The following is a 21,525-nucleotide window of genomic DNA, read 5'->3' as shown; positions in this document are numbered from 1 at the left end:
CAGACCTTCCTCTTTCTCTTCCTGGGCGATATCTGCAACGATGTCATCCACATTATCTGGCACGATGTTGCACTGTTCACCCTACACACACACACACACACACACACACACACACACACACACACACACACACACACACACCCACACACACACACACACGCACACAACTTCAGCAAACAGCACCACTCTGCAAGTGTGGTGATAAGCTCTCCTCTGCGTCTATCTGCTACTGATGGCTATCGGAGACAGAATGTGTGTACGAGCGACAGCCGGCAAATTATAGGAAGGTCAGCGTAGACAGCGTGCGTGCGCTCGTGCGTGTGTGCGTGTTGGGGACGGGGGATGGGGTGATTGTTCCCTGCTGAATGAACAGACTATTTCATCATCCTTTTTCCCTAAAATCAACACTTGAGCTAAATATTTCCATCATAGTGGCTGAAAATGTGTCCTGTATTTAAAATATAAATGTGGTATACCACACACAGGACATTAAAGTCTATAGCCTAGTCTATAACAAGATATAATTGTTTTCATATGCAGGGAGTCCACACATGATGAGCTGCAGAGAATCCTGTGCTGTGCAAACTGTAAACGATGCCCTGGAGTGCACCTACAACAACAAGAACAACCACAACAGGTACTTCACATTGCCAGCTATACAAGCTTATACAAGAATCAGTATGCGTTTATCGCCATGGAGTGAATTGCGAGGTTTCGTTCGATCCATTGATTTATAAGGTGGAGGCCCCCGGCAGAGAAGATGAAGAGACTCATTACACTGTTAAGTCTCACGTCAGTCTGACAGAACACTGTACTGTTTGTGTTCAGTAAATTCAACCATCCAACCCAAAGCAGACGCTGCAGAGGAAGAGCAGCTAAACCGCGAGTAGTGCTCTATTGATCACCTGGGACGGCTGATCTGATCTAGGGAGGGAGGGGGGGGGGGGCATGCAGGGAATGAGCTGGAAGGAAAGCTTTCTCTTTGCCACCGATTTGGAAGCTTTTAATGGCATCTATATTTCACAGCACTGACTTGAAATATCGAACGACACACCAGTTCCATTTCAAAGTGAATCTAATTTTCATGATTTATCACCAAATGCGACGAGAAGGGGGGGGGGGGGAGAAGATCGGATGGAGGATATACTGTAGTCAAGCAATCGAGACGTATCAAGTGAACAAACAAAGACAGTGGAGAGATGAACCCGCGTGTACTCAGATTCCGATTGAATCACAATTGCAGATGTAAAACAAAAGAGAAGCACTATAACAAGGACGTAATTCACTATTAACACCATTTAAACCATGCATATCTAATTGTCTATTGTGTGTGCTATTTATTATCGTATATAATCCTGCTCACCCAGTAGGTGTGTTTCTTTGTTTGGTTGATATCTTTTTGAATCTTAGGCCTACCCATGCAAATCATGGTTCTTTCTTGTGCTCTGCATATCTCAAAATGTTGTTTTACAACTAAAAGGAAAGTCTTATATTTTGGTCATGTCTTTTACTTGTTTATAAAGCTCTCAATGGTCTCGCACCTTCCTACCTACATGACTGCCTGCCTAAAGCGGCAAGTGGACTGTAGGCCATATGTTGTAGTTGTAGATTTTCCTATGCAAGGCAATGGGAAAAATGTATGCACTAATACATGCTGTAGTACAATCATGAGTACACCATTGATGTGTGATGTATAGAAATAAAGTTATCAGTGTTCCGGTGCTCAACTCGGAGGTTGGCTTTTTGCCTTGGGCTTCAAATCAAGTTGTAGTTTGTGCTTTATCTACCGGTAATCAGGATAAGAAATAGAATGAGATGTTTTTTGTGATTTAGGAATGTTTCGTTCCTGAGTACTGAAGTGGTGTCGACAGGCAGCTAAATGTTAGTCATTGCATCTGTCTATATGTATTTTATCAGTGTATTTTACGGGATGTGTGTTCCCCTTCCGTCGAGTGGTGGATTAAATTATTGATATGTTATGATCCAACAGAGCCACCCCGACAGATAATCATTCCTTTGTGATTAAAAGTTAAAAATTATTGAAGTGACGTTCCAACATCGCATTGCAAAGTGGTTAAAGAACTGTAGTAGGCTATGTGCCGTGTGTAACAGCTGCCTGTCTGCCACAATGGTGCCTGCACTGTTGTTACCCGCGTGTGGTTTGAAGGTGTCAAATAACTGTAGTGGCGACCGTGTTGCAAATTCTGGCCACCCCGACAGATAATCATTCTGTTTTGGCCGTGCTGTTCATTGTCTCATATTAGGTGCAGGACAGATCTGTAACCTTGCGGCGTCAGTGGCCAAAAGCAAGAGAGAGGAGAGAGAGAGGCGTGCGTCCTCAGTCCTGTGTGTTGGTCTTGCGTGTATGTAGTATAGCCGTGTCGGGAGGTTTCCCCGTGTGGCTCATCAGCCTGCCTGGCAGGAGGAGCCATCTATGGGAGGAACAGTCAGCGAGAGCACTGTAACCAAAAGGGGAGGTGCCGGTGCGGTGCGGAAGGCAAGGAGTATGTTTCACGGAAAAGTGTGACCATACATTAATCTGTGAGCAGATTGAGGCTGGAGGACAGGGCTGTGCAGCGATAGGTTCCTTGAGGCTGCCCGTGCGCCGTGGCGTTTTTGTCTGGGGCCCTAAGCGAGCAGCAGTCTCTCTGTGCTGAGGAAGTGTAGGCTTTAGACCCAGAATGACATTTCAGGTGCTTTTATAGATAGATTACAGTATTGACACTTTTACTTGTGGGCGGCTGTGGCTCAGGAGGTAGAGCAGGTCGTCCAATGATCCCTGGGTCGGCGGTTCGAATCCTGGCTCCTCCTGTCTACATGTCTACAGATGAAGTGGCAAGACACTGAACCCTACAGTACATTGCCTCCAATGAGTCGGTCAGTGTGAGCTCGCCACCATTGGTGTGAATGTGGGAAGTGAGGACACTGGTGTCGACTGTTCGCTGCTTCACCTCCCAATGAATGAATGAATAAACCATTGTAAAGCGTTATAAAAATGCAATACATTTCAAAACATTTGAGTCATTTTTCCCACCACTGACTATAGGAAGAGGAACTGGTATAAACTAACCTTTCTGGCAATGCGCTCCACCACCAACCTGGCCACCGGGATGATGGCCCCTCCCTCGGGGTCATAGAAGGGGCTCTGGGGGTGATCTAGACTGGTCAGGGGACGGATCTTCTCCTGGGGCACCGATGGCTTGTTGGGAGACTGAGGGGAAGAGCATGCACGCATGCATGCACACAAACACCCACACCCACACACAAACACACACACCCACACACAAAGATACAAGCGTACTGTATGTCAGAAGAGAACACATGCAGATGGGAGACTACAGTATAGTCAGCACATTAATCCTTGGACTCGAAGACACGGACAACAGGCTCCATCCTTTGAATAGCAACACAAGTTAATTTTGCACTCACTCACTCACTCACTCACTCACTCACTCACTCACTCACTCACTCACTCACTCACTCACTCACTCACTCACTCACTCACTCACTCACTCAGGGATTTGGTGTGTGTAAGAAGCTAAACACAATAATTATAACATGCCCAACTCGAAAAAGTGCCCCTCAGGTCATCGGTCTTCACCAGTACAGGAGCGTTTTTAGAATTCCCACTCAGCCTAGTTGGAAGATGCGTGCACAGAGTTTAACTGCAATCGGACACTGTTAATGATTTGCAGCATTTCGTACAAAACGGGCCACTCCTGAAAACTTTGGAAGCCGATCTTAACCAATCCATTTTTATTTTTGAGTGGGACTCCAAGGCCACCATACGCTTGGCTTTTCGTCCATGCGCAGTCCGGTCCGGTCTGTTTACCGCTGCTGAAAGAATGCCTCGTCTGGCCTAATCCAGGGCACTCTCCGTGGTTTTGATCTGATGGATATACTAAGCTCTTCATTTCTGACTTCTCAACTGCCTCTCGTTCAAAATATGAACGAGATGGATTATTTAGCGATATTATGGAAACGAGAGCAGTTTTTTTTAAGGAATCCCGGCGCTGATTGTGTTAAAATGAAGTATTCAAACAAGTTTAATCAGTTAAATGGAGTCCCCTCATCTATATCTACAGTAAATGATGTCCTGCCCATAATTCTATATCCATTCAAACTTCTAACTCTAGCATGGGGACTGGGAGGGAGTCTGGGAGATTTGGATTAAGTCAATGATCATTATTTCATCTTGATGTGAAAGAATGTACATGCTACAAAAAAATATACATTTCTAAAGAAGAATACATTTAAATAAAGGTTAACCTGTATGTATAGCCCATGGATAATCAAAGTAGTGGTTAGAAACAACATGGATATACAGTAACTACAGCTCTGTTGAAGACTGTGCAGCATTACGGTAGATAATGGCATCATCAGCAAGTGTCTACATTTAAATCTTCGGTTCAACACACTATACTGTATACAATTTGATTTAACAGTATTATACCTAGGACCTACCAACAGGTGGCAGAATCATACAGTGCGAGAAATGTACCTCTTGACTCTGGTCAAAAAACTCCACTGTGCATAAAGGACTATATCTGAATAATGAAATAATCTACAACTTATCTTCTTTACGCTTGACCTGACCCTTAATGCAAAACCTCCCTTTAGCCTAGGGCTGAGATAGAGAGAGAGAGAGAGAGAGAGAGAGAGAGAGAGAGAGAAAGAGAGAAAAAGAGTGGGTGAAATCATTCCTCTGAACCAGCCAAAACAAGCAAGAGACAGAAAGTTCAATAGGTTCATCTTCTGAGGGATCAGCCAAAGGTTTCACAAATGCATTTAGTTTCTTCAAACAAACACACACACACGCACGCACGCACGCACGCACGCACGCACGCACGCACGCACGCACGCACGCACGCACGCACACACACACACACACACACACACACACACACACACACACTGTATACTGCTTGACTTGGGAGGACTTTCGACTGATTTCCATTGACTATTAAATTACTGCATTCATTATTGTAACCTCTGACACACTCACTCAACTAAACTTCCATCTTCAACATTTATCTTAAACTAACTCTTATTTGTTGACTATTACACTAAAAGCTGCTATAAGCAATATTAGGTCAACATTTTAATGAATTTTTTTTTTGTATTCAGACAGCCAGCAATGGGTAAAACGCTCCCAATTTCTTTTAGATTCTGACAAATGGGGCCACAATCTGCATCCAAAGATTTTCCATGAAGCTTTGCCATTGGTCGATTTGCCTGTCTCCTTCCTGATTGGTTATTTCGACCGGATTCTTTTTTCGACCAATGACAAAGCTTCTAGGAACATCTTTGAATGTAGATTGTGGCCCCTAGATGTGTCACAGAGACTACATTTTTGAGAGCATTTTACTCATTGCTGGCTCTGAATACAATACTTTGAGATCGAGAGGCCCACAAGAGAGATGAGGCATTTGACTAGTGAAAATAGCAGATTTACAAGTCCACAACATGTTGCTTTGCACTGAGTTGCGAGCTTGTAGATCAGCTATTTTCACTACTTCCTAATTATTATATATTTTTTATTGATGGAATGTGTTTGTCTTAACATTTATAAATGTATGCTTTATTCAATGCTTTATTTGCTGTACTATTTGCTGTACACACACACACACACACACACACACACACACACACACACACACACACACACACACACACACACACACAGCACATCCTAACGTATTACCAGTGAGTGCTGGAGACAGGTAAACAGTACCTGAGGGTGAGGAGGGGGGCGTGAGAGGAAATCTTTCAACCATGTTAACCAATTTAACATGGTTAACATGGCCTTATAGCTTTTAACCATTCTTTTTTATCTTTAGCTATTGAAAAATAGCAGATATACAAGCTCATAGTGCTGCACCGATTGCCGCGCTACGAGCTTGTAGATCTGCTATTTTTGAAAAATCATGAAAATGTGTGCAAATCTTTGAATATTTATTTCACAGTGAACGTTTTTAACTCAAATCTTTGCTTCTGGGGCAACATATTTTCAGATGGGGGTCAGCGGCCGAATACATTTTTGTGGTCCTTGACTGCATGAAATAGTTTGAAAACCACTGACATTAGGGTTTTTCAGAAAACTGTCATGATCTAAATGGGTTAAAGTAGAAACAGATCGGGGGTGATGACACTGTAATGGTCGGAGGGCTGCATGCTGGTATAAGTGGAGAGGTGAGATGTGTGGGGTTCTCATCCAGATCCTGGATGTGTGACTCACGGCAGCGAGAGGGCCAGAGGTGAGATGGAGCAGGAAGTAGATGAGGCATAATGACAGAGTCAGTGTGAGGGTGAAGGCAATAAGAGGCTGCCTGGGTAGGAGACCCAGCTCGTCATGGTGAGACGGAATGAGGGTTACCACCGGGTTAAAGCTAAGTGTACAACACAAAGTGATTGCCGAGGGACAGCGATTGTAATGTAATGTCCCCGTATCACCCTGCTGTGCAGTGGTGGAAAAAAGTACTGACATGTGTTACTGTCGTGAGTGGCGAACCATGCTGTGACGCCCCACTGTGGCCCCAAAGATCTCCACCCCCAAGCGTCTCAGTAACGAGGACATACGTTATGCTCATGTGACATAAAACGCATGACTGTCACCTATGTTTGTGTTACTGTAATCCTGTTTTAAATGATGTGTTCTGACCCCACATGTATTATACTCATGAAACAGTGTTTTTTGCAAGGCAGCCGATGCTGTCACTGACCTCATAGGAAACCCCACTGTCGGTGCCCGCGTCCCAGGGGATCATGTCTTGCACCACCTTCTGCGCCCAGCCACACTCCTTGGTGCAGAGGTCCTCGGCAGAGAGGCCCACGTTCCAGTCTGGACTGGGCCCCAGCATGGTCAGGAACGACATGAGGTGACGGGCCCTGTCCACCGAGAACTCTGCCGAGGGCGCAGCACGCCTGGGAGAGAGAGAGACAGACAGACAGACAGACATGTGTGGATGAATCAAAACCACGTGTTGTAGTGATGCACGGGCCGGCTTTTCTTTCATAACCCGCCCGCCCCGCCCCGCCACGGGAGCCAGCCCGCACCAAGCTGCCCCGCAAAACAATTCCTTTGGAGAGAGAGAGAGGGGAGGGGGCAGGGACGTACAGAGGTCGCTCGTTATGAGAGAGAGAGTCACTCAAATCACGATATTAGGGTGACAATATGATTTATCACGATTTTTTTTAACAAAAAATATTTTCCAGAAAAATGACCGAAAGATATTTTTTGTAATGATTTATCTTCCCCCCCGACCTTTTTTCACAATGTTTATTTAACTAAATTGCAAAAGTAGCATTACTTTTCATGTAAAATTACTTTCTGTGCAACAACTGTAAACCTAGCTCGAGTTAACAAAAAAAACCTTTCTTTGATGGCATCTTAGGATAGATGTAGACCTATTTGACAGTGTAGAAACATAATTGCCTTCCTTGATGTATTGATGAGCATCAACGACCATCACCTGGGCACAGACACACACAGCTCCCCTGCAGTGTTCTACTACTGACTCATTTCTCTCCAAAAGCACTTGAATATGGAATATGATTAAAGCTCACATTTCACATCACACACACACCATACGTTTTTTCTTTTTTTATTACATCGATTCATATCGTCGGGATTCAAATCGATTTAAATCGATTTACGATATACATCATTACAAGCCTAGTAGTAAGCCAAGAGTAAATTTTTTGTTAAAACATCTGCATTATTTATTTTACAAGAAATCAATACAACTAGAAAATGTAGAAGAATTGTTATTTTGAACATAATTTGCTTGTTATCTCTCTATATGGTACCACATCAATACAGCTAGCATGGAATCGTGGACAGAATCTTATCCAACGATGACAACATATAATTAAGAAAACCAAATTATTTCTAATTTATTTATTGTTAAATTTTTTATCAAACATAAGTGTCAAACAGTGAGTGCGCAAGCAAGTGAAGTGAAGGGAAGAGAGAGAAGCTGTCTCCAGGAGGGTAGCTGTCTGTCTCGTCTAGTGGACAATCAGGAAATCACATAACCATTATTATGACACAGGCATTTGTTATTTCCTGAGGGTATGTCCAGCTGAGGGACTGCATATCAGCAAGGGCAAACCTGTTCAAATACAGGCTGAGTATATGTGACGCATGGCCGCCAGACGTGGCTGCTTCGGATATTAAGTTAGAATTCTCTGCGGAGGAGAAACTTTTTTCATGTGCTTTTTGACTGGGGGGTCATATTTTGACCCCCCAGTCAATTGCCTGTCATAATTTGACCCCCCAGTATCAGGATGTTTTAGGATGTTGATATTCATTCATCAGCCAACACTCCCCACTCACAGATAGTAATTCCAGACTTTACATTGCAGTATTTATACTTTCACTTAAGTAAAACCTTTGAGTACTTTTTCCACCACTGCATATAGAGCCGAAAACAGCAACCGTTCCTGAGTCACGGAAAGGCTGCATAATGCGGCCATGTTGAGGCTGGCAGCCAGTGACTTCAATCAACTCCCCAGTGCCCAATCAACCCCTCCGAGGCGCCCTGGCACTACACCAAATCAAAAGGCCACATGCACGCGCGTAATCCACGTGTACTAAAATGGAAAGTTTCGTGCTAGAAGGCTTTCTTACACTTTAGTTGTCATTGTTAGGTCCGCATTTTTTGGTATAAACCCTCTCTTCATAATGTCGACAGTATAGTGTAGCATGACACTTTACTGCATAGCAACCCCCGTTGTTGTGTTCCAGCCGTAAAGCATGAAGTCTCGTCTAGCGCAAGACTTTGCGGAGACTTTGTGAGTTCCATCCACTTGCATGGAGCTCGTGAAGTCTCGCAATAGACGAGACTTCAGAGCTGAAATTGGCATGTAAATATGAAATAAATGCTTAAATATGTAGCTATAGGTGTAATGTTAGAGACCACAGAAGTGAACCTTTCAAGCCTGTTTTCTCAACTCGCTGTTTTCTGCAAGACATTACTCTATAAGCCATATATCCAAAACTGGTGGGTCAAACTGAACAACCGATATGTCAATTTGAAGCAAAAAAATCAAATGGCAGTCAAATTTGGCCATTTATTTAATTTTTATTTTTTTTGAGCAATGGAAATAAGCAAATTAGCACTAAAACCCCATTGAGGGCTTATGGTGGAGCCAATAATGTGTTTTTTGCACAAAATAACACAACTAACAACGACAACTACAACTAAAGGTAAGAAAGCCTTCTAGCGTGACATTCTTCTTTAACACAATCATTCAGCGCACCTCCAGCACTATCACCACCGCTCCCATAGAGTTATGAGGCTGCTCCCATAGAGTTATGAGGCTGCTCCCATAGAGTTATGAGGCTGCTCCCACAGAGTTATATGGCTGCTCCCATAGAGTTATGAGGCTGCTCCCATAGAGTTATGAGGCTGCTCCCATAGAGTTATAAGGCTGCTCCCATAGAGTTATGAGGCTGCTCCCATAGAGTTATGAGGCTGCTCCCATAGTTATGAAGCTGCTCCCATAGAGTTATGAGGCTGCTCCCACAGAGTTATGAGGCTGCTCCCACAGAGTTATATGGCTGCTCCCATAGAGTTATAAGGCTGCTCCCATAGAGTTATGAGGCTGCTCCCATAGAGTTATATGGCTGCTCCCATAGAGTTATGAGGCTGCTCCCATAGAGTTATGAGGCTGCTCCCATATAGTTATGAGGCTGCTCCCATAGAGTCATAAGGCTGCTCCCATATAGTTATGAGGCTGCTCCCATAGAGTCATAAGGCTGCTCACCGACGCTGGATCTTCTATTTTTGAGTCTCCTCCCACCGAGTGGTTAAGAAACTGTTGGACGACCAGAAACACTAGCTGGGCTGGGGTTCCTGTGTTGCGTTACATTGAAATACACAAATCAGTGACCCATGAATACGGTTTCGACGGAAGCAACAGCTGTACCTATTTGAAATAGTCTCTCACAGGGCCCTGCAAACTGTGGGCCCTGGAGCTTAAACTCCAGTAAATTCCATTGTAAATCCAGATTCCACTGTAAGGAAATCCCAACAGGATTACTTTGTGGAAAATGATGTTCAATATGTTCTTTAGCCACACAGTGTGAAGTTATAAGCTTAAATTGACGAATCATTGTGCTCTGCTGCAAGTACAAGTAATCACAAATCAATTTAGGTACTATGCAGTTCATTATTTCAAAGCTTACCTTATTTGTAAACAAATGAGGTGGTTGAGTAGCTAATTTGATTGACTGCTGCTCCATTGTTCTCACGATAAGCAACATCATATTATATTTAACTCTATTTAACTATTCGTTTGGGGACTGTACTTAAGTGGTACAATAGTTTCACAGTTCCACAGCATCTGGAGAAAAGACGGGCGTCTGATAGTGCTAATCCATTACAGTCTGCACAAGTGCGTTCAAATCCATCCAGCATTATTTCAAGAGAGTGGCACTGTGGGAATAGCTAAATTATTCAAGGTGGTTAAGCCAATAGACTTTTTACATTGTCTCTTGACTCTTTTATTTGTCTCTTGCATCCCAATGATGGGATGTGTGGGATCCCATCCTTGTTGATGCCAATCATGCAGGTAATCATTGGTACAGTTGGATATGGGTACTGTAGCAGCAATGTTCTACTGTATATGGCACGAACGAGTGCTTGGACTGCTACTTCAATTTGCGGCGGTGACTCAGGGGTAGAGTGGCCGGATGGTAACCACAAGGTTGCCAGTTCAAACCCGGGCAAGTGTCCTTGAGCAATACACTGAACCCCAAATTGCTCCCAATGGGTTAGTTGGTGCCTTGCATGGTTTCCTCATGAATGTGTGCGCGAATGGGTGAATGTAATGCATCTATTTAAAGCGCCTTGAATAAAGGCACTATATAAATGCCCCTCACATCACACGGGTGTGATTTTTTACATTCTATGTATCATGATTGCTAGCTGTGTCATGAGGTCTTTAAGCTAGGGTTGTTTCAAATGCAATTGTTTCATTGTCTTTATGAATACATGCAGGGAGTCTACAGTCTAATAGTAGTTGCGTCAGGGTGGCTCAGTCGGTAGAGCTCTGTTCCAAGGACGACAAGGTCATGGATTCGTTCCCGGACACCGCCAACTCAGCGTATGAGTATAGCACAGCAAGTTTGGGTTAAGTTGTGCGGTAATTACTGGGAGCTGGTGGTGTGTGTGTGGCACTCCACCTCAGCAATCCATCTCCCAGGGATCTAGTGCATTGCAACGGAGATATACAGTAGACTCCTCTATTCTTGGCCGATACTTACTTACTATGGCAATGTAATCAACATTAAGTAGTTTCCCTCTTTATCCAACCTTTGGGGGGTTGCAGTTGGGGCTGATACAAAATGTTTGCCCTTGGTTGGATAAGCTTGAATAAACACGCTTCATTTGATTCTCAACCCCGGAGTTAAACTAGAGAACTTCACTTTAGGTCATTATTAAAAGTTGATTCCAACACCCCCTCGTCGTCACCGCCCTCTCACTTTAGCTTTCTATTCATCCCCTCCTCAACTGCCCAATTACAAGTCACCTTTGTATGGGGCAAGGTGGCCGTGTGAGATAAACCTCAGACCTCCGGTGTTCACGGAGCACGAACCCAGGGGATCCGGGACTCAACTCATGTGTTCTTCAGGGATTATTTCACAGTCTATTTCACATTCTCAGAGGCCATTATTACGAGTGTGAGAGGACAGGACATGCAGGCTGCGCGGAGCCAAATACTGTAGGTGTACACTGGCATGGTGACAGGAGGAAAGGAATCATTGGCTAATTGTTTCAGGTGATAATTTTAGCGCGCAATCAGGATCTTCCGGTCTCCAATTAAACTCCTCGGCTTGGCCTAATACCAGGTGTACTGGTAATTAGTTTCACTGTCAATCATTTGTCAAGAACGCACGCACGCACGCACGCACGCGCACACACACACGTATTTACCTAAATGCTTGGCAATCTCCATTATTTCTGAATACCATCCGCTTTTCTCTCCTCCGAACTGCGCCATCGCAAATGCACAAGCACACTCCCACAGACCACAATAATCATCACCCTCACTCACCCACTCTCAGAGCAGCAGACACACCGATAAAGCAGGCAGCTCATTAAGAGCTTTTTCCTCGTTATTGAAAACCCCTTATTTCCTAGTACTGTTGACAACAACCCCCCCTTATTCCCTGCCTGGCTGGGTGGCTGAATGGATCCTGCTAATCAAATGGAAGCCCACGGAAAGCTCAGGCAGTCCCTCTCTGGTTGTTAGAGAGAGGCCTGAAAGGAGAAAGTGGGAGTTGGAGTGGGAGAAACATGCACGTTTGTTATCCTATTCAGGACGGTGAACCCCCTTTGGTATTTTAAGGACAATGTTATGTATTGAAAAATAGCAGATCTACAAGCTTGTATAGCACGGCACAATATTTTAGAAAAATAGTCCAAATGTGGCGCAAATCTTTGAATATACATTCTTTCACAGTGAACGCTTTTAACTCCCTTTGCTTCTGGGAGGTCCTTGGAACAACATATTTTCAGATGGGTGGGGGAGGTCCGCGGCCAAATACAGATAATTCTGACATGGAAAAGGTTGAGCACCACTGACATAGAAACAGGTTTTTCAGAAAACGTATTAAAAAAATAAAAAATATAATCAGCCTCAGGTGTAAATGATACGTAGCTTGCGGAGTTAGTTCAGTCAGATATACTCGAACATGTTCATGCTATGCTCAAGGGACATGCATGTATTTGAGTTAATATGCTGCATTACTATGTGGGTGTATACAGTGTTTGCAGACCCACATGTCATTCGCTGATGTGGCAGTCAGCTGACCAATTGGGCGGGGTATTTAAACTCACCTAGGCCCAATCCCAATTGCCTCCCTCAAGCCCTGAGCCCTGGACCCTCATTGACTTTAATGACGTCAGCTGTAAGTGCTTGAGGGTGAGAGGCTGCAAGGGCTCCAAATTGTTGTGAAAGAAATGGGACAGCACTTTGAAGATGAGTCCGCCATTCATGACACTTTGCATCACTTTATAAAAACTGTCCTTATTCACAGCCAGTGCCTACCTACATGCTTGGCCTATTTATACAGGTCTATCACGTCTATTTTAGTATTTAAGCTGATCGTTTTATTATTAGTTTCATAAATACACTTTCCTGTGTGATATGGGTTGTAATATTCATAATAATATTCATTATACATTTCATTTCCATATTATTTTACTTTGCTCATTAGTCATTTCTCATCATGTTTCCCTTATTATTAATATTGTTATTAAATATATAGCCTATATCCCTTCATTCCGTCTCCTTTTGAGAACAGTGAGAAAGCATTGTGTTTGTTGACATTCTAACCGCGATACATAACTAATTTGCATACTTAAATGATTGACGTTTGGAGGATCCCCCTCATTCCCCTGGTAACGCTATGAACTGTGGGTAATTTCTTTGCTAAAGTCAGCCAAAGTCAGCATCGATGCTCATGGCTCATTGAGTCAGCAAGGGAGTGGATTGGGATTGGGCCCTAGACAGCATGCATTCTTCCTGCCTTCCTTCTGCATATGGTTCCTGGTTGTTGTTATGCACTGTTTGCTCCCACCACCGCCCCAGCATCACCGGTGGGCTCTGTTATTTCTGTTCCCCATTGTATATCTATCTCCCTGCTCTTTATGTTTAATGATGGTGTTTAATTGTGCCGAGCAGGGAGAAAATTGCAGCAGAGCCGAACGCCAAGATAATATTATTATATGCACACTTATTATTCTGATTATATAATAAATATATTGGTTAAATCTATTCGTGAGCTGTCATAGTTGCAGCTACTCCAACCCAAGTATATGTCAACTGTTTATTGTATGTAAGAATGTTCGGCCTTCTATGCACTTTGTAACTGGCTGTATTCCTATTATCTGACTGCACTGGCAGTGTTTATGCCCTTTGTGCGTGCGTACCCTTGCACTGTAGACATTATACTGTGAATGCATAGTTATGTGTGCATGTGTAGGCGGTTGCATTTGCATGAGCGTAAAAGTCAAATGTGTTCCTATAGGGAAATGCTTGGCTCAAAGCCATGAGGGATCTCAATTGTGGTCTCATGTTGTGAGTAGGCCTACTATAAACATTCCTTTGTCTTTATGCCATCCATACTTGAAAATGTAATTTAAATTTATATCAACAAACACACACTACAACCTGTAATACTTTATATGGAATCTTAAAGATGGAGTGCTGTGATTTTTGTACGTTTTTTTCTAACCTGTACACAACCTATATACATATTTTAGCGTGATGATTAAATTGAAAACGAGTAATACACGGATAAAAACGGGTTTCTGTCATCGGTAGCAGAGGCACTACCTCTTTAATAGGGTCACTCTGACCAATGTTTGTTTCCTACACATACAATATGCAAATGAGCTGGGTGAAAATGGTCTTATTTTCAATTAGACAACTTCCACATGCTCCCTAAACTTGTCTCTCCAACTAGCACAGTTCTGACATTGTGCCATTGCACAGTTTTATTTCCTACTGCATGGGAATTTCTTTCAGTTTCTGTCGATTTCTCTCTCTTATATTGTTTTTCTCTGGGTTTCAGTGGATTTACCACTAGTAACGTATGATAATGAGTGTGTAAAATCCATAAAACATTTAAAGAGTCTATGACATGGCCTGGCAACCCTTAGATCTCTGGATCTGGATGGAGCTGACCTTTTCTGACATTCCATTATGTTGATCTGACCTCATTAAACCCTGTACACTCAAGACACGCTCCATATATGGCCAGACCTCATCAAACCCTGTACACTCAAGACACGCTCCATATATGGCCAGACCTCATCAAACCCTGTACACTCAAGACATGCCCCATAATAGAAAACCGGATGTGAAAATGGCCACACGCTGCCAGTTAACTTGTTCTTGTTAATTAAGATCCAGTGTTCAAACAAGCTTTAATGAATGGATAATTATTTCTCACATTCTGTTTGCTCTCTGCACCCCTTCCCCCCACCCCACCCCAAACCACACTATCTCTCTCACTTGCTCTCTCTCTATTTCTTTCATCCGCTTGTTCAAAGCAGGGAAATTGGAACCGTTAACTGACAAACAGCAATTCATGTAAAACAAGTTTGCCTAAAGTTTTGATGTGGAGCCTATTAGCCTTCATGGAGTCGAGAGTCAGCTTAACACATTAAAATGCTAAAATACAATCAATACATTACATATATATACACACAAAAGTGTACATACGAGCTCAGACCCATATTATGGGTGCGTGCCAATTCACTGAGCAATACAAACTAATATGTGAGTGAAATAGCACAGTATACTCAACTAGAGTACGCATCGCACGCACGCACACACGCTTCTGATATCCCACAAACTCGGAAAACATCACGTGTCTCAGTGCTTGAATCCAAACAAGCCCTGAATGTACAAAATATAGGCAACATATGTACATGAACTTATTCACATTCAGGTACAAAAAGCACCTTCTCCTCCAAATAGACAGACTGCCTATAATGGAGGAGATTGAACAGTATATTGCAAGCTGCTTTGCTTTACACTTGGACAACCCCATAATCCTCAAGCCTCTGACCATCAGCCTGTGGACATGGCCCAAACTGCCAAATATAAAAATAATAAGCTGACACGTATAGCCTCGTTGTATAATGGCTTGTACTACGCACGCACACACGCAAAAACACACACAGAACCACGTCACGATGATTGACGATAAAAAAATGTTGATATGCATATCTTGTGCAGGCATGTAATGTTAACGAAATGAGGATTTAAACAGAGAGCATAAAAGAGCATTCTAGGTGGGAGAAAATCATACATTAATTATTCTGCATATAAGAAGATAGTAAAGATACGAAGCTCATTATTCTCAGTGGAATTGGTTGCTTCTGTCACTGTGTTTTTAGAGACTAAAGCATAATTTATACTTTGTCACACGACGGTGTCACTTGCAGAAAATAGCTCATTTCTGAGCGACACCGTCGGACTCAAGTCTCCGCTGCTCTCTGGGCCTGAGCGACACCGTCGGACTCAAGTCTCAGCTGCTCTCTGGGCCTGAGCGACACCGTCGGACTCAAGTCTCCGCTGCTCTCTGGGCCTGAGCGACACCGTCGGACTCAAGTCTCCGCTGCTCTCTGGGCCTGAGCGACACCGTCGGACTCAAGTCTCAGCTGCTCTCTGGGCCTGAGCGACACCGTCGGACTCAAGTCTCCGCTGCTCTCTGGGCCTGAGCGACACCGTCGGACTCAAGTCTCCGCTGCTCTCTGGGCCTGAGCGACACCGTCGGACTCAAGTCTCAGCTGCTCTCTGGGCCTGCGGGTGCTCAAGGAAACATAATTGCACAGGCCTTCTTCAACAGAATCTCTTCTGTACAAGCACGGAGCCTAACGAGCTCCTTGTTTGGCTCATGAATAAGAGATTAACCACTCTTAAACCCTATATAACTGACCAGGTTCTCCAGGGGTCTGTACTATACTTGCCCCCCCCCCCCCCCCCCCCCCCCTTATAACACATCTCTTTGCAGAAAATGGCGATCAACCAGCTTACAGCGTGTCGCAGTTGTGATGCTTTGACCTATTTTCACGGAATGTTCGCCTATATGAATTTAGGAGTAAAACAGTGTGACACACTGATGTAAATTATATAGCAGCTAACTACCTAAAAAAAGCGACACCCACAGCCACAATACAAGAGAAAGCGAGAACAACGATCTGGTACCACTCACTTTCAAAACAAACATGGGTAAATTCTCCTTCTACAGCACTGCCACCCAAGTGTGGAATGCCCTGACTCCCTCCCTCCCTCCCTCAAAAAATGCTAATCATTGGCGTCCTTTAAAACAGGCCTGGAAATCCACCTTTCAGCAGGCCAAAGGGAGAGGAAATGATTGCTCCCCCTTAGTCTAGTAGTAGCCTCGGAAACCCAGACTTTTTTATTTCCAGGGAGAAAAAAAGTCTGGGGCCGAGTCCACTTCAATTCGGCATACAGTAGCACAAACGTCGGTCACTCTCTGCTGATTTCTGATTGTCTGCACCTTTGTTGAATTAACGCACACACACGTACACACACACACACACACACACACACACACACACACACCACACACACCACACACACACACACACACACACACACACACACACACACACACACACACACACACACACACACACACACACTCCTCTTTCTCTGTCGCTTTAATTAATTAGTCTCATGTCCAGCAGCTGTGCCTAGTTTTTCCAGGCGGATGCTGCTGGGAGCTGCCTATGCCATAAAAAGCATATAGGTGAGTTCCAGTCTAGTCTAGTGACTACCCCACCTCCTCATAACCCCTTCATTTTCCCCCAACCTGTACATATATCTTTTTTTTCTCTTCTTTTCTTTTTTACTTTTTATGATATACCCAGCCAGAACCTGAATGGAAACAAGACCACAACGCTCCCTTTGGACGTGTGTTTGACTGTATCCTGTACTGATTTCATTTCTGCCAATAAAGTATCAATCAATCTATCTATCAATGCACCAGTTGGGTTTGTATATCGTAATAGTCCAATTCCGGCTCCCTCTGAAAACCCAATGCAAGCTATGGACTTGGACATGTTGTAACTTGTGACATACAGTACATGTGACAAACAAACGAACAAAGCTTTAATTGCCACCTCAACGGATAATACTCACACGTTCAATGGTTGCCAGGCCGGCCACTGAGCCTTCATCTTAATGACCGTCAGCACGTCATCGCCCTGCAGGACAGGAGGGGGGGGGGGTAGAGGCAACGCTTAATATGTGACAGCTGGTAAAATCACACACACACACACACACACACACACACACATGGCACATGGTGGGAGAAAGTGCTCACATTATGTCTTTTACTTACAGTAATTAAAAGTATCAATGCTGTACTTCTACTTAAGTGCAGTACATGAGTACATATACTTTTCACCACTGATGAAACCACGCACACACGCACTCTTTTGTCTCCCAACGCATGAATGAGGAATATCAAGTGAGCTACTTAAGATGGATCGTCAGCACCGTCGCTTCATAAAAGTTGGATAAATATTTAATCCGTAGCTCCGGGCTGTGCACTGTAGGTCAGAGCATGCCACCGCTGTGTGTCTGCACCGACCTCACACATGAGAGAAACTACGTCCACGTTCAAACCAGGTTCAAAACCAAACCATGACATTGTGGACTTATCTCACACTGAGACACAGAGACGTGGAATAAATCCTATACTTAGACATGACCTTATCTGCATGAATATTATGCACGTATACACAGCAAAATCTTAGAATGTAACACACTTTAACACTCATGATGATTGTATGTATGTAATGTCTATGTAGTTAGTCTTTCTTACTTATGCATCTGGACCGACAACGTAGTACTTTAGTATATAGTACTATCAATCAATCAATCAATCAATCAATCAATCCACAGTTTAAAAGACAGTCACATGAGCATAATGAGATAGCAACAAGAGAATAATCTGTTCCTCTTCACCACATGAAACAGTGTTTTAGTCTGCCACGTTTCTATTGACATCATCTCCTCTGCTTACATCGGGATCAGATGTTTACACTTGTATTCATTACGGAACAGAGGCATCAGAATGAGCTATGGAGGTCACTTTTATATAATCCAGCAGTTTGACACCGCAAACTGTTTTATTCGGGTAGTGTAATATAATCTCTTCAGAAAATAAAAGAAGACATAATTACACATTGCCTCTGCTGTATTGTTTTTTTATACAGACTGTGTCATTTTATTGAGGTGCGCATGCACGCATGCACGCACACACACGGGCACACGCGCACACACACACACACACACACACACACACACACACACACACACCACACACACACACACACACACACACACACACACACACACACACACACACACACACACACGTTTCTGATTTAGCTGTATATGAGCTTTCATCACAAGACTGTTGTGCATGTTGTCATGAACTGTGTACTTTTATTGTGTAGTTGTGTTCCTAGTGTTTCCTGTCTGCTCCATTTGTTGCTACCTGTCTTGTCTCACCAGTCTGTAATTGCATTTGTTGTTCACCTGTGCCTGTTGATTGTAGTTATGTTGCACCTGTGTCTAGTCTATTTAAACCTCCCTGTGTTCAGTGTTCCCTTGCCAGTTTTTTAGTTTGTTGTCATAGTGTCCTGTCCATGTATGTCCTGTCCAGTTGTGAATCATTGGACTTTATCTGCCTGCCTGCTTGCGGTTCTGCATTTGGTCCAACACATGTCTCACCGTGACACAGACACAAGAGGACAAAAAACATGGTAGACATGCAGACTATAGGCCTAAGGAATTCAAAGGAAGAAAAGTTGCAATTAAAATCACACAGAGGCTTTTGTGCCCAGCCTTCTTCATTATAGATGCGATTTATGACATCATATTCAGCTGGTAATGGCTCTTTGGCAATAAGTATGGGACAGCAGCTGGCAAGGTTATGAATCCAGATGAATAGAGCACCATGCTCTTATTGTTATAGCTGGAAATATAGCGGTGTGATATATGCTACAATATGGACGGAAGCCTGTTGTATATTTCATGAACATTAGCTGTGCCCTTTTTTTAATAAGGCCAGCAAGGCTGCCTATGATGACAGAGTTCTACATTTCTATGTGAGGTTCGTTCTACAATGCAATTTCTTCCATCACATTTACGTTTCAGCATGTATTCATGCCCCACAATTAAAACAGTTTTGCTGCATAAATTAACCTGTTTTCCACGCTATTTAATCCATGTTTCTGACCTGTGTAATACGCTAAACCCACTATTTGTTTTATGTGTTTAATTCCAGCAGCTCTCACTGCCTGTTGTTATTCCGGATCACGACGGTGGAAGATTTTTCGGTTCGACAACAAGCCATGGAACTATTTTCAGGGGGATTTTCATGGATCAAAGGCTCAAATACTTCGGAGTATGCTCCAAAAGGTAATTAAACAATCCCGGCAGCCTCTGTATATTGGATATATACATTTAAGGCTGCATCAATTAACCATAATTATGAACCCTAGCGTTCCTATTGTGGGCATGTCATAATAGGAGAACATAGCAGATCTACACTGATGGACTGAAGACATTTTGGTGTAAAAGAAAAAAGGAGGAGACGAAGTATAGGCCCCACGGGGACCCCGGTCAATGAGTTACAATATAGTGTTTATGGTTAAAACTTAATGTATGCAATCCTATGTACATGCAATGTATGTAATGTACAATACTACTATCATCTTTCAATTCAATTCAATTCAATATTTAGCGTTTTAGGTATGGAAAAAAAAATCCATCAATTACTAATACAGTAGTATTATCTAGATCCATAACAATATAAAAACTTGCAAAACCCATAAAACATTTTGTTCTGCACTGTGTGTAGGAGCAAGCAGATGGTAAAAACCTGACAACTAATTAAATCTCCAAGAGATTTTCTTGGGGAGAGTGAGTTGTGTCCATAGTAGGGGCGTAACGATACATTTCAACAGTGACACAAGTCACACAATGCACATCGCGTATTGCTAAATACAAATACTTAGAATTTGATTAATTTGATTGAAAATACGACTCTTTGTTTTTTACATTTTCTCCCACAACTCCTTTCCCAATCCTCCCCACCCACCCATCATCTTTCCCCATGAGGCCAGACATATATTACACACAACACGTGTGCGCGCGGCTGCGCAACAGTGACACTTGGTTGCGAAAACAAACCAGACCCAGCTAGGGACCCAGGGACAGACACACATAGCACCTTAATGAAGTGGTTGCAGCACTTAAAAATACATAAATGATTGGGTCTGGTGAGTTGACTGGTGAGTTTTTCGGGGAAAGAATATTGAGATCCGAAAACACAGCAGTCTGTAGTGTAAACACCTTTAGTCTCACTGGGAACCTGACCCATTGGAAGGGTCGAGATCTTTTTAAAGAAAACCTGCTTCAAAAGATGTGTGAAATTCATTGCTTTTAATTGGGCACAAGGTGATTCATCTCTTTTCAGTCATCCAGATACCACAGGCTCAGCCTACGACAAAGGAATCATATTCCTTATATATATTCTGCCATCCCTCCCTAGCTGAGATCATCAAAAGTACGTGTGATAATGGTCCTTCCAGCATGGAAGCGAACACATGAAAAGAACGTATATTTCATGCAAATGAGCTCTTTCGATTAAAAGGCTTCAAAATGTGCATGAATGCCTTATGTACTGTATTTCAACAGCCTATTGCTTTTGTGACCATCTGGTGATTATTTTTCGGAAAGAAATTTCTGTCAATAACCAAACTTATGGCATGCCATTGGCCCTTTCCCACTATTGAATTCCAATGGAATATATTTCAAAGGGTTCTGTAGATATAAGCAGGGAGCTTATATGGGAGCCTACTGGCTGCGATTGGCATTGATAAAACGTTAACCGATCTTATCGGTCTACTGCACATGCTGGGAGCCTACTGAAAATTACAAGCCACCTCATACCCTCAC

The 21,525-nt window shown here is 43.2% G+C and overlaps 1 protein-coding gene across 1 annotated transcript in view; it reads right to left on the bottom strand.

Moving 5' to 3' along the window:
• spon1a (spondin 1a) overlaps positions 1–21,525 on the bottom strand; it is a 101,380-nt gene that overhangs the window by 10,812 nt on the left and 69,043 nt on the right. The window contains exons 7-10 of the mRNA XM_080759281.1: positions 17,692–17,756; positions 6,723–6,924; positions 3,071–3,211; positions 6–81 (exon numbers count right to left, since the gene is read on the bottom strand). Of these exons, the coding sequence (XP_080615407.1) occupies positions 6–81; positions 3,071–3,211; positions 6,723–6,924; positions 17,692–17,756 (484 nt within the window). The remainder of the gene's footprint in view (positions 1–5; positions 82–3,070; positions 3,212–6,722; positions 6,925–17,691; positions 17,757–21,525) is intronic.

This window comes from Protomyctophum bolini (assembly GCF_963924005.1).
Source record: "Protomyctophum bolini genome assembly, chromosome: 1".
Lineage (NCBI taxonomy): Eukaryota > Metazoa > Chordata > Actinopteri > Myctophiformes > Myctophidae > Protomyctophum > Protomyctophum bolini.
Note: the sequence above shows the minus strand (reverse complement) of the source record. Positions and strands in the feature narration are given on the sequence as shown.